The sequence below is a fragment of the Curcuma longa genome, chromosome 8 (genome assembly GCF_044706935.1).
Source record: "Curcuma longa cultivar G26 ecotype Majalengka, Jawa Barat chromosome 8, ITB_CL_G26_1.1, whole genome shotgun sequence".
NCBI lineage: Eukaryota > Viridiplantae > Streptophyta > Magnoliopsida > Zingiberales > Zingiberaceae > Curcuma > Curcuma longa.
The window spans coordinates 6,006,096-6,019,486 of NC_133868.1; the positions used below are offsets into that span (position 1 = coordinate 6,006,096).

Genomic DNA, 13,391 nt, shown 5'->3' on the forward strand with positions numbered 1-13,391 from the left:
TTATTTGTAATTGTAATTTTGAGAAAAAAGAATATTTCATTATACCTTATTTGATTATTATCCTATATTTGAACAATTCTGTCGCAATATTTTTATGGAATTTAAAATTTTGATTTGCTATTGCATCACTCTCTCCATAGGAGGAAGCAAGGAAGAGAAGCAATCCTTTCCTCGCCCTTATGTGGTCCACATGGATAGATACATTCATCACCAATACCTAATTTAAAAAGGACAGTTCTGAGCACAAAGTTTCCATCAAGATTGGATCTCAAGGGAAAATTTTATCTTCTTGTTTTACAAGAAGTTGTTTCCGAATGTCTGATTTAAAACAGAGAACAAAATCAAAAAGAACCAAACTTGGCAAACAATTATTCGCAAGGAGCCTCTGTAGTAGCTGCTCGTATATCGCAATGTTATCCTTTTTCACAGTGAAGAACAAAGGTATGCAAGTTGTGTTCTGAAACTGCAGCACAATCATGCAGATCCACACCCATCTATTGGCAATCCACATCCAAACCGCCAGAGTTAGACATGGCCACTGCTACTGCTACCATTCATTCCATTTGAGCCATAAATACAATCGTCACCTCGATATAGAGACTTGTAATCTTGGTTCGGTATAGGCTTATTGTCCTCCTCGCCTAAGTCAGAGGCTGTACTGCTATCACAAATTTCCGTTGGCACATTCTCTTCATCGGCTACTCTACAATAATCCTGGTGCAGTTCGGAGTTGCTGCTACCGCGTAGCAAGGTCCAGGTGGCCTTCTTTACGATATTAAACACGATGCCATTGTGAACCATCTCAGGTTGCAAAAGATCACCTTCGGAAACTGTAATGCTTGTGGAAGCAGCAACTGGGACTCTGCTGCTACTCTCTGAATCTGCGTTTTCTGAGCTTCTATCAGGAGATGTTACCCTCGAGTTGTTATAGTAAATATCCCTCCCGATCAAATTGAACTGTGTTGCTAAAGTATCGATCTCTTCTTCGCCAAATCTGTTACACTCTGTTTCCGTCTCAAGTTTCTGCACAAAGCTAATAAATTTGGTAGCAGAGGTTGTCCTCATCAAAGGACCACCACTTCTTGTCCAAGAATTTAAGTCTGCACTTTCTGATTCACTATCACTTCCATCGTGCGTGCCTTGTTGTGTCTGGCTATTTCTGTTCGATTGCCCAGCCGTAGGATTTCCCTGGTGGATCGATGCGGCAGATTCTGCTACTAAATCTTCTTCAAGAGAGCCTGCTGAGTTTTCTCTTGCAATGCAATTCCATGAAGGAATTCTCCGAGCAGCATTAAGTCGCATCAAGTTTGTGAGGCTTTGGGATGTAGCAGCTCTTTTAGCACTTCTCTTGAGCCTGCGAATATGGTTAAGAAGAGCGACACACTCATCCAGTGCAAGTTCAGTGGCACAGTTAGCCTTTATCGCAGAGAGCTTCTCCCATGTGCATCTTCTCCCTTGGTTAGCAGCCTTTTGAAGTTCCACATGAGACGGATTTTGTATAATCTTTGAGTACTGATATCAAAACAGAACCAGGATATGTCAACCAGGCTTTCCGAAAAAATAAACAGAAATCGACAACACTACCTGAGCAAGGGTGGCTGGCATAACAAGAGTAACATCTCCTTCCCAATCTTGAGCAAACAACTTAGCAAGGCCACCTAATGGAAAACCGAGTTCGAGAACTTGATTGCATCGATGTTTAACTTCCATTTCGACAAGGTGAGCAAGCTACATCGAGAGAAGTTAATGAGATTGAAGATCGAAACAACAGATTAATTGCTAGAATGTCGAGATTTATTGGGATCAAAGTACTGAGAAAGCCTTTGCTAAGAGGTGCTAGGATGCATATTATCAAGTTTGAAGTATAGTAAAATTCAAAGAGAGTACCTTTGCAGCAAAGTTTCCTCCATAAACTCTGATAATTTCCTTTACTCTCAACAATGGAACTATATGAGGATTTGCTTGACTAACAATAAAGTGGTTGACGTTAAATAACTCCTTCAGTTGAATCATAGGCAAATCACTTTCCAAGCTTCCATCTCTCCACCGACGAGCTGAAGCTCTAGGATTATCCTCCATGCCCAATGAAAACGGTGCATGATAAGGAACAATTTCACCAAATCTATCTTTTGCCATCAACTCCTGAGCCTCAAATAGACCAGGAAATGCACAAGATGCAGTTACAGCACTCCAGATAACAACATGAGGAGAGGTCAAGTAATTAAGACACCGTGGCGATTCATGCTTTCTCGGAGAGCACACAGTGATACCGAGAACACGACCAGTAATATCATAAGCCTCTTGAAATGTTAAATTGCTCGTAAGCTGCCTCAAAAGACTTTGTAATTGCCTAATCTCATGGACTGCACCATGTGTCATGATCCTTTTAACCACGGTGAATATCCCACCCAACTCATCAAAAAACTGCAACGAGTGCCAAGAATTTTCAAAGAAGCTCTCAAGCTCAGGCCAAGACTTTGTGGCTACAACAGCACACATAACGGAACCTACACTAGATCCTGCTATAATTCGAGGCAGAAGCTTATGCTCCACTAGTGTTTTCACCACACCTACATGGAAAGCACCCAATGAAGCACCACCACTTAAGAGCAAAGCTGTCCTACCAAAAGCATGCCTTGTTTCATGTATAAATGCAAGTTTCTCTTCCAAGAGCAACTCATCGGAGTCTGAATTGCAAACCATTTTCAGTTGAGTTGAGACCTCATCAATGTACTCCTTGATTAGTTTGGGTACCTGTATTGCAAACATTTGGCAGTTAAATTACTAGAGCTAGATAGAAAACGTCTCAAGGACAAGAAGAACACAAGGTAACCTAGTAAGCATCAGTCAGTGCACGATGCTGGATCACAAGGAGCTAGGCATCAATGCACCTACAATCTAGATAGGTGAAGATTTCCACAATGTTGGATTTTGTTAACTGCTCTCGTCATATAAAACACAATCTGCAACACTCCAAGTGCATGAACATCGTCAATATTTAATAGATCAAATGCTCTCAAGAGTGGAAGGTTTTCTCCCTTTGTAAATTTGTCTTAGATATAAAAATATGGTTGATTCTGCAATACTTAGATCTATAAAATTTGAATTGATTGGCATACTCTAGTTTCTTCCAGCAAGAACATGATCCAGTCAGATTGTCCCTAAAGATGATGGGGATACGCCAAGAGAGGGAGGCAGTAGTAATGATCAGTTTTCCTAAGGAAAATTGGGCAATAAAAAATAAAGTGCTCTCTCCAAATCTAATTCGTTTATCATATGAAAGGGAATCGGAAAACGCATACGGCGGCCAATCCAGATGCCTAGCATCTTTTGATTGCCTTCCCCGTTTGGAATCTCTGGAGATCTCTAGCAGGAGATCGAACCGTGGGTCTCTGGGTCACAACCCGGATGTTCTACCGTTGCACCATTGCCCGGGGACAATGAAATTTCCGATAAGAAATTAAAAAAAAAAGAGGGTCAAATAATTAAGTATCAATCAGGCCAAACATGCCAACGAGCAGAAACAAATCCGATACCTGATGCCTCCCCTTGTGGAGCTCGGGGTTGCACATATTGCCGAGATTCCTGAGAAGGTCGGTGCGCATGCAGAAGACAATATCCCGCAAGGATCCCTCCTGGCGGCGGTGTCGCAGTTCCTGCAGCTTGTTCCGGACGAGCTCCTCGTCGTAGTGGTCGCTTTCCCTCATCTTTGGCGTCATCTCACTTTCGAGCATTTCTGCAGCGTGCGACCACTCCTCGTAGGTGAGAGCGCTGCGTACCATGTCGCGCCAGAACTTGCGCCGGTAGCCGGACTCGGCGCGGGAGCGCACATCGGCGAAGCGGCGGAGAGCGAAGGCGACGATGGTGACGAGTGCGAGGATTCCCTGGGCGTTGCGGGGATGGAGCCAGGCCAGAGGGTGCCGCGCGCCGCGGCGGAGGCGGCCGAGGGCAATGCGGACGAGGAAGGAGAGACGGCGGCTGAGGAGGCGGAGGGAACCGCAGAGGAGGACGCGGAGGGCGACGGTGCGGCCGAGGACGGTGGAGGGGCCGATCGAGAAGGCGTCCACCGCCGCCTCGCTCGTTATGTCCATCGATCAGATCCCTCGTCCGCTCTTCCCTCCACAATTTCTTTCTCCTCCTGGAAATTGGGAATCGGAAGAAGCAATGCGAATCAACGGAGAGGTCAGGTGGCGCTACAATTATAGAAATAGAAAAATAAAATTATATATTTTGCACCGCAGTTTTCTAATTTTATCAATATGCTCCCGATGGTTTCCAAAATAACTTTTTTAGTAAAAAAAATAAATTTATAAATTAATTTTTTATTTAAATATATAAAAATATACTAATTTATAACTTCTTATAATTTTAAATTATTTATAATATCCATAAAATAATTCAGAAAAAAATAAAAACTATGCATTAGATAAATATTTATTATTAATTGAGCGATAAAAAAATTGAAACTCAATAAAATTTTTAATAAATAAGTTAAACAAGTTAAAAGCATGTGATATGCCTAAAAATCCACTAAGCACAGAAGAGACTTGTGATATGATGAAAAGCGATAATCAGTGACGATAAATGATTGTTCAATTTTTTTTATTGATTAATTTTGAAAAATATATATAAAAATAGATATTTGAACCTTCATTAGGAATCTGTCTATAGTACTATAATTTCGGAATCATTCAAATCTTGTTCGACCTTTCAATAGGGTAGCCAACGTCAATGCAATGCCAATGCCACCGTTCAAATAAACGTATGTCGCTAACAACGGCTAGCTAACTGAGGCAGAGAAGATGAGCGGAAATCTATATCAGAGATGAAGAATGCTGCAACCCAACCTCCAGTCTTCGGTAGGTTATCAATCGGCTTCCCCCGTATATTCACTGGTGTAGCGAAGCGACGTAATCGCCACCAATTCCCTTGAACTGCCTCTCGTTGCTCAGTGCAAAATGGAACTGGAGATTCTGTCGATGAGTCACCGTCTCCTTCCCTATACCAATCGCCATCGAGCCCACCGGCGCACGCTAGGGCAACAAGGTCTCTCGGACGGCCCTATAGTATACCGCCAAGATATCACTTTTATCTAACTAGGGTAGACCCAATTAAGGATGATAATTTCATTTGAACTTAATGGAACTTAATGGAATGATATGAATATTCTAAATCTGATGAAATAATTCGAATGAAAAATTAGAAATATGAAAGAATATTTAAATCTTTGATAAAATTTTTAGATTATAAAAAATTTTGAATTTGAATATAGAGATGGATCTAATAGAATTCTATTCATATCTGACTGGAATATTCGATTATATATATAATAATTCATGTTGCTCGTCTTATGTTGTTGCCATGAGTACCTAGTACAGGGTATAGTGTTTAGGATTCAAAGTTTAAAGTATAATATTTATTATTTAGGCTAAATGAAGAAAAAACATTGAAGTTAAAAAAATATATATTAGACACAGAATGTGCAATATATTAAATCCTTAAATTAAGTATTTGATATGTTGCACATTTTATGCACGTTCCCGAAGTACCTAATATAAAAAAATTAATTTTTTTAAGAATTTAAGATATAGTGTTTAGGTTCAAAATTTTATATATATATATATATATATTAAAGAAATATTTGTTCCCCAAATCTCAAATAAAATTCAAAACCCATTGATACCTCTTTATAAATTTTATAAACCACTGACACCTCTTTATAAATTTTATAAATTATTTTCCTTTGTCCATCTCTTTATTATTTCTTGTATGATGTTGAATTTGTTAATTTTTATCTTTCATCTTTTTTTATTATTTTTTTAAAATTTTAATAAATATCCATAGCTTCATCAAAATAATTCAAATTTAAAAAAAATAATTATAAGTAGTAATAGGATACTTGAGTAGAGTATGAATATCCAATCCTCCGACAAATACAAAGGGAGGGGAAGTAAAATATTTATGTTCTCATTGTTTAGAAGGGATGGAAGGTTCATTAACGTAACATGTGTTATCTTGTTTGGGAGGAAATGAAGGGGAATAAAAATTAAATATATAAAGTTAAAAAAATACCCTCACTTCTTAAAAAAAGATAATGTATGTAAAGGACGGATGAGAAACTGTAAAATTTTATCAATATTATATGTAAAAGTTGAGATATAGAAGTTCCTAAAATATAGCGCATGCTCTTTCGCTAAGTCTCTATCCTTAGAGGAAAAGAAGAAGCTTAGAGTTATCTATCTATATTCTATTGAGTCTTGTTCTTGAAAAGATTTACGACGAGAGTCGACGTCAACGTCGTGGAGTACGAGCGATTGGACACTAGACGATGACAGCACACGTTATGTGAGGAGCGACGGCCCAAAAACAAGATATTTAAATAGATAAATTAATTTAAAAATTAATATGTTAAAATAAGGATAAAATTAGAATAAAATATTTTTGAATTCCCCTTCCCTTTTCTTACACCCAAATTTGAGTGTAAGAAATTCTAATGATTCATGAACATAGAAAGGTAAAACTTACCCTTCTCTCCTCTTTCCTTCCTTAACTCACTCCATCCCAAACAAGATCAAAATTCTTCTTTCCTTTATTTACCCTCCCCTCCATTTCCCTCACGTCCTTCCAAACAAAGTGTTAAGGTTTGATTCATGGTTCACGATGATTCAAAATTATTATTATTTTATTTTAAAAAATATATTTAAAAATTAATAGATTTATAAAAATATTAAAAAATTATATTTATTTAAATTATTTATGTATCCTTTAGAGTATAGTAGAATTAAAAACATATAATTTATTAGTTATTTTAGTATTGAAAACTTCTACTTTGTTAACATTTCTTTTATTCTTTTTTAACTTTCGCTCAATTATTAGCGTTTGAGCTCCCAAAAAATCAAAAATCAAAATAAATTTAAAAAATATTATATTAAATTTTTAATCATCTTTATTTTTATACCAATAATTTTTTATTTAATATTAATAATATTATATTTTAATACAATATATATATATATATATATATATCACATAAATTATATCTTTTAATTAATTTTATATAATTAATGATAAGTATATATAATTTTATTATTAAATAAATTATATCCCTCCATAAATTTATTATTAGGTATATCATACAAATCAAATAATTTTTACAAACTCAATATTAAATGTATAAAATAATAAAATATGACCAATAAACAATTAAGAAAGTTAAATAAAATTAATAAATTAAATGGATTAAAAATAAAATAATTACACATCAAATAATTTAAAACACATAGATTGAAATATTAACTAAATAAAATAGTTTCACATCAAAAAACTTAAGATAAGTAAATTAAAAATTACTTTAATAGTACGTAGAACAGTTCGATATTGAAAATTTTAAAACAATTAAATTAGTTTATATTGAACAACTCTATTCATATCATTAAAATATTATAAATATTATTAAATAAAAAGTTATAATTAAAAAATCTAAAATCAAATATTTTTAAATAAATATGAATAAATCATCATCTAAACCGATTAAGAATTGGACCCGTTGAAACGGGTCAATAAATAACTAATCAGTTGACTCAGTTTCATACCGAATTCAGTTGGGATCCGATTCGTTGGCAGGTGGGTGCCACGGGAGAAAGCCTCCAGACCTCCCTCCTTCGAGCTGAAACCGAGCGGAGGCGCCGGGATGCGATTGGGAATGCAATTAAAGCAACTGTCTTCCCTACTTCTGGATCGAATGACAGCATTAATTGCAATAACTGAGAGGACAATCATGGTTGGAGGATAGAAGTTATGGAAGTTGGTTAAAGAAGTTGATTTATAACAGATATTATTGGCTGGTGGATATTTCAATCACAGATCAAAACTATAAAAAGTTAAAAAGTATCAAATTTTAAACTTGGAAAAGCAATAACTGCGAGAGTAAAAAAATAAAATCATTTTTTTCACCGAGGATAACTTTGAGTGCTCACCAGTGGTCACATGGATATGTTGCATAAAGATGTGCTGGACAAGAAACATGCTTCGGATACTGAATCCCTCCTGAAAAAGATGTGCTCAGATTTCAAAGGAAATGTTAATATATATGTATACCATATCTCTAATGAATTATTGATGAGAACCTTAGATCCTGCAATATATCCGCCACAAAATCCAAATGACTTTGTGGATGTGCCCACCAATGATATCTATATCATTACAAGCTCGCAGATTTCTCTGCCTGTTTTTCCAACTGCGACAATGCTGTGGGCCTCATCATCCAAGTAAGTGCAAGCCTGTGTCGACAGAATTAACAGTTCAAAAAGATAATCTTTGCATTAGTTGCCTCTTGCCGTAACTAAAACTCATATCCATTTTCAACCTGATGAACTATAACCTCAGGAAGCTTGCAAAGTTCACCTTTCGAGGCTGTCCCTCAGCTATCCGCTCTCTCAGCACCTCTTCCAAATGCGAGGGATCTAGGCATTCAATTTGGACGTGAGCTTATTGACTTACCAATTTTGCTTGGAAAAACACTTGCTGCCACCAGATCCTCAAGTACCATTGACAATTGAGTTATGATTCAAAGGGTCACTGAACGATGATTAAAAAAATGAACCATTGTTTCCTACCCTTTTATCCCCATATAATTTGATTTGGTCAGGCATTACTCATGATGAGTCATATTTCTCTCAGATTTATTGCTACTGCAAAGTGTAAACTGCCTATGTAGTAGTATCAAATGATTTAATTGGTTCAAATATTACTAGCGATTAGCCTTGCATAAGGCTCAATAGACAAATAAGAGATGAGCAACCGGCTCCAAATAATTGGGACGACTTGATTAATGAAAAATGGTGGTAGTATCAAAGGAACTAATTTAATATGTCATGGACAGGATATAATGCTCTTGCTCAGCCAATTGACTGGGAATCTTACTGAGATTGAAATAGTTCTAGTACTAAAGTCCCCTTTTTATCACTGAAAGTGAATTGGGAAATATGAAAAGCCTAATCACAAAGAGATCAAGTTTTATCATGTTACTCTTCAGGAAAAATGAGTCATTCAATGCACAAACATTACTGTTGACAATAACAATGCAAAGAAATAGTGACCCTCAAAGTGTTTCACATTTTTCACTCCGATAACAAATTTAAGAGAAGATGTTAAGAATGCAAGCTCAACCATATCTAGTTAGTTATATATGTTGGAGTTTAAGTCCATCATCAGGTATGACTTTTCACATTGATGAAGTGGTGGATAAAATAATAGGACGTCTTTTCACCAATTTACTAGTCCTGATTTGAGGGTTAAAAAAAACACCATTGACATGGAAGTCATAGAAGTTTCAGTAGTGGTTTATCCTACAATGCCAAACTAGATTTCTAGCATGGTCTTTCAAAAATCCACAACTTTGATCAGCTAGAGAAGAAATATGAAATGTACTATATGGATCAACATATTGAAGACCCAAACTTAATGTATTATTGTTTCACCAAGTAGCTATCCATAGTTCTAGCAGTCAAGCTTCTATTAGCATCTTTGATTCGTTTGGTATTAATTGTGAGTCTAAAGTTTTGCATTACTACTAAGACAATAAAGTCAAAAAAGATTGTAATAGTCAAGTGTTTTTAAGAGAAAAGTGACCAACTAAATCCAGGAGAGAAGGAGAACCGTTCACGAAAAGGAATTGCATTTGAAAATTGCTTGCTGGATAAGCAATAAAACTGAAGATTAGTCTCATACTGTAGAGTGATTAAAGGAAAAGGAAATGACAAATTCAAGTTCATAGCAATTAGAAACACAACCAATTTTCAAGTAGATTTCCTTAAATTTTTTGTCGTGCTCCAAAGTTTAATATGATTAGGTACTAGATCCTAGCCAATTTAAGGACATAATTGTGGAGAACAACTTGAAGAGAAGAAACTGCCAAAGCCAGGGTACAAACATGAAACGCCTAAGAACTGTATTTGATAAGCTAGAGAAGTATGAAAATTACTTATACTGCTAAGTGACGAATAATTGAATTAAGATAGTATTGTTAGCTAGCCTGCAGCGGTAAATGCTAAAATGCAAAAAAAGAAGAAAGTAAATATTTTTCAGTCGAAGTGGTAGTGCCTAACTAGTTTTGCTCCCTCACCAGCAAACTAAATCCGATATTAGCCACTTCCATGACATTCATAATGCAACAAAAAGCTAGTTCAGGGAATACAATGTCAATGTGTCACCGAACACAATTTGCAAGGGAAACCAAAGGTACCAAAATCCTCAAGAGAAGAATGGGACAACAACCATTACTCTTCCCGTTAATCAATGAAGATATTAAGGGATCTGTTAGCCGTATGGATTTGTTTGTTCCTCAGCGATAAAGAATTAATAGAATTACAAAAACTCATCCTATAGTCAGAATCAAGTAATTACCAAAAATGAATGAAACACTTGATCTCGAGTAAACCAAGGGCATTAATCGAAAATCAAAAGTAAGAGAGGAAAAGGACAAACTGAATACGCAGACAAAGACGGCCGGTGTAGAAATCTTCAAGCCCTAGGAAGATCGGTGCGGTTCCCTTCCACACAACAACAGGAAACCATTGTCAGTACACCAACACACACGAAACAGACAAAAATGATTGAAGTGGAACCAGACAATTAGAGAGAAACGAGAGACCTTGAGGTCCATGGACGTCAATTGGGACCAATCGATGATCAGAAAGACATCCCTACGCTGACCGGAGGCGAAGAGAAGGCCATAGCCAAGGGGGTCCGGAGCTCAGTGAAGTACGGCAACCTCACCATCTTCTCTTCCGCCATCGATGTCCTCCACCTGCTACGACAGGAGAGAGAGACCTGGAGGTCAAAGTGGCTCAATCCGTGGGCATTGAGCGGAAACCCGCGCCGAGGACGATCTTTGTTCGCATGGAAACCGATCGGATTTATTTTCAATGATAAAAGTTTGCCATATTTATTTTGAATAAAATCGAATTATTTTGGTTCAAACTTCAAAATAAAGGAAAAAAAATTGATCTTAATTTACATTTTTTTTAATAATTCAATTTAAAAATGGAGAGTTTGGCACAATAATAATGTTGTTATCTTATGAATAAAGTTGTAAATGAATATAATTTTAGATTTGATAAGAATTTATTTATATTTATTTAATACATATATAATTAATAAAATAAATAATTTTAAATAATTTATTAAACTAAATAAATAAATTTGAACAAATATGTTTTCAATTCTTTAACACATAGATAATATTCATAAATAATATTCTTAAATCATGTTCATCAGTATCAATAAGCTAAATAGACATAGAAACTTTCAAAAAAATAAACAAATTTATATTATTAAATTTAATAATTAATTAAATAAAATTAAAATGTACAAATTTTAAATAAATTTGAATTGAGAGTTTGATAACATTTAAACGAATCAAGCTTCAAGGCAAGTTCAAGTTCATAAAAAAAAGAAATCAAGTCAATCTTGAATATGATTACGTGATCAAATAAGTTTTAACACCATAAAATTTGGCTTGACTTAGGTCATTTACAGCGCTACATGTGATATGAAAATTACAAATTCTAGTGATAAAAATAGTCTCTTATAATACATGATAAGACTGCATATGATAGATCATTCTCAAAAACTCGTATTGATGGAAGTTTCGTATATCAAATTGTCCTTTATAATTCAATTTGAACTAAATGGATGCCCACCATGTGATTAGGAAGTAGTTGTGGTGGTTAATATTTTGTAGTGTAGGATCTCGTAGGTTAGTTGCACCTCTAATCGGCCTAGTAATTAATTATATAATTAATCCCTTGAGTTGTCTTCCACTTGTTTCCAACGTTTTTTGTTTCCCCTTCAATGACATCCCTCACATGATTCCATTTCACCAAAGCATATCCTCAAGACACATTAATTAATCCCAATCATGCAACTAATTTTAATTAAATACAGCTCTTAAAATTAAATATCACGCCAAGGGTGTGCAGGCCTGGAACATGCATGCATTCATATCATATTATGTGGGCAAAACATTAATTTGCATGTACTAATTAAACTAATTAATCATGGATTTAATTAGTGGCGGCCACCGCTTTAATTAAATAATTAATGGAGCACTTGTATTAAGAGGGTTAATTAGTTGCTTAAGCAAAAGCTAATTAAGGTATCACTCGGATTACTGTTAATTGTCTTCAGCTACGTGTTAATCTAACGCAGTAGACTTGTACTTTTAATTATTATGCCTTGATACCTTAATTTGTCTTCCGATCTCTAATTTTTATAGAGTTCATGAAGATTAAGGATAAAAATTAATTAACCTCACAAACGGTCATGAGATTTTCACAAGAAGAAAAACTATTTTTATTATATTCCAAGAACAATTATTTATTCTGAAATAGAGTAAAAAAACAGTTTTTTTATTGCATGAGCATTTATAATAAAATTAAAATAGTTATTCCTACCGGTCATGTTAATTTATTACGCAAAATACAATAATTAAATATATATAAAACTGATTTTACATTTTTTTTTTGCTAATATCCTCCTTGTCAGTTTTAATTTAGTTGAGAGTAATATATATCACTGCAACAAAAAATAGAATTTGTCATTCTAACGATCTCATATGATCGATCTGATTATATTATTTATAAAAATATAAATCAAACAATTATAATTAACTAAAAAAAGATATTATCTTAACTTCATCGAAATTCGATTTTTGCCTGCATCACAGAGAGAGTCCTTGTCCATTATTTATTAACAAAAAAAATTATTATATATATAGGGAGTTATGCTTATTCACTGACTAATATAGTTGATTTTTATATGTGATGTTATTATAATAAATCATGGGGTCGATCTTAACATATATGAAATGTCTTGTTGATTCATTGACTCCGAAAGAGTTGTTGTAGTGGACGAAACAAACTTTGAGGTGAAATTTATCACCTTTTATTATAATAAAGAGAGTCAAGCTTCACGACTTCTTCAGCAAAAAGTGTAATTCGTCATCCTAGCAACATATACATCAATCGATTTTGATTTTTTTAACCTATTGATTTTAAATTTAAATTGTAATTCGATTAGAGATGGACTTAATTTATTCAATAATATTCATGTTTGTAGAAGTTATAACTTTGTAACGGTTATAATATTGTTACAATTCGAATTTGACCTATTTATTTAATATTTATATTATAATAAATACAAAATTATAACTGTTACAATACAGACTTATTCTATTTAATAATATTCATGTTGTATCAGTTTAGAAATTGTAACTGTTATAACTATATAACAGTTACAATTTGATAGTTGTTACAATGTAAACTTATTTTATTCATATAATTACCTGATTAGTTTATGATTTAAAATTAAAGTTGACCTACTAAAAAGTC

The 13,391-nt window shown here is 34.5% G+C and overlaps 1 protein-coding gene across 1 annotated transcript; it reads right to left on the reverse strand.

Moving 5' to 3' along the window:
• Positions 1 to 378: 378 nt before the first annotated feature.
• LOC141833814 (triacylglycerol lipase SDP1-like) lies at positions 379 to 4,091 on the reverse strand. The gene is given in 5 exon segments (XM_074721312.1): positions 379 to 542; positions 544 to 1,512; positions 1,585 to 1,728; positions 1,888 to 2,754; positions 3,537 to 4,091. Coding segments are annotated over 5 exon segments (2,583 nt in total). The 3' UTR covers positions 379 to 494.
• Positions 4,092 to 13,391: the final 9,300 nt, after the last annotated feature.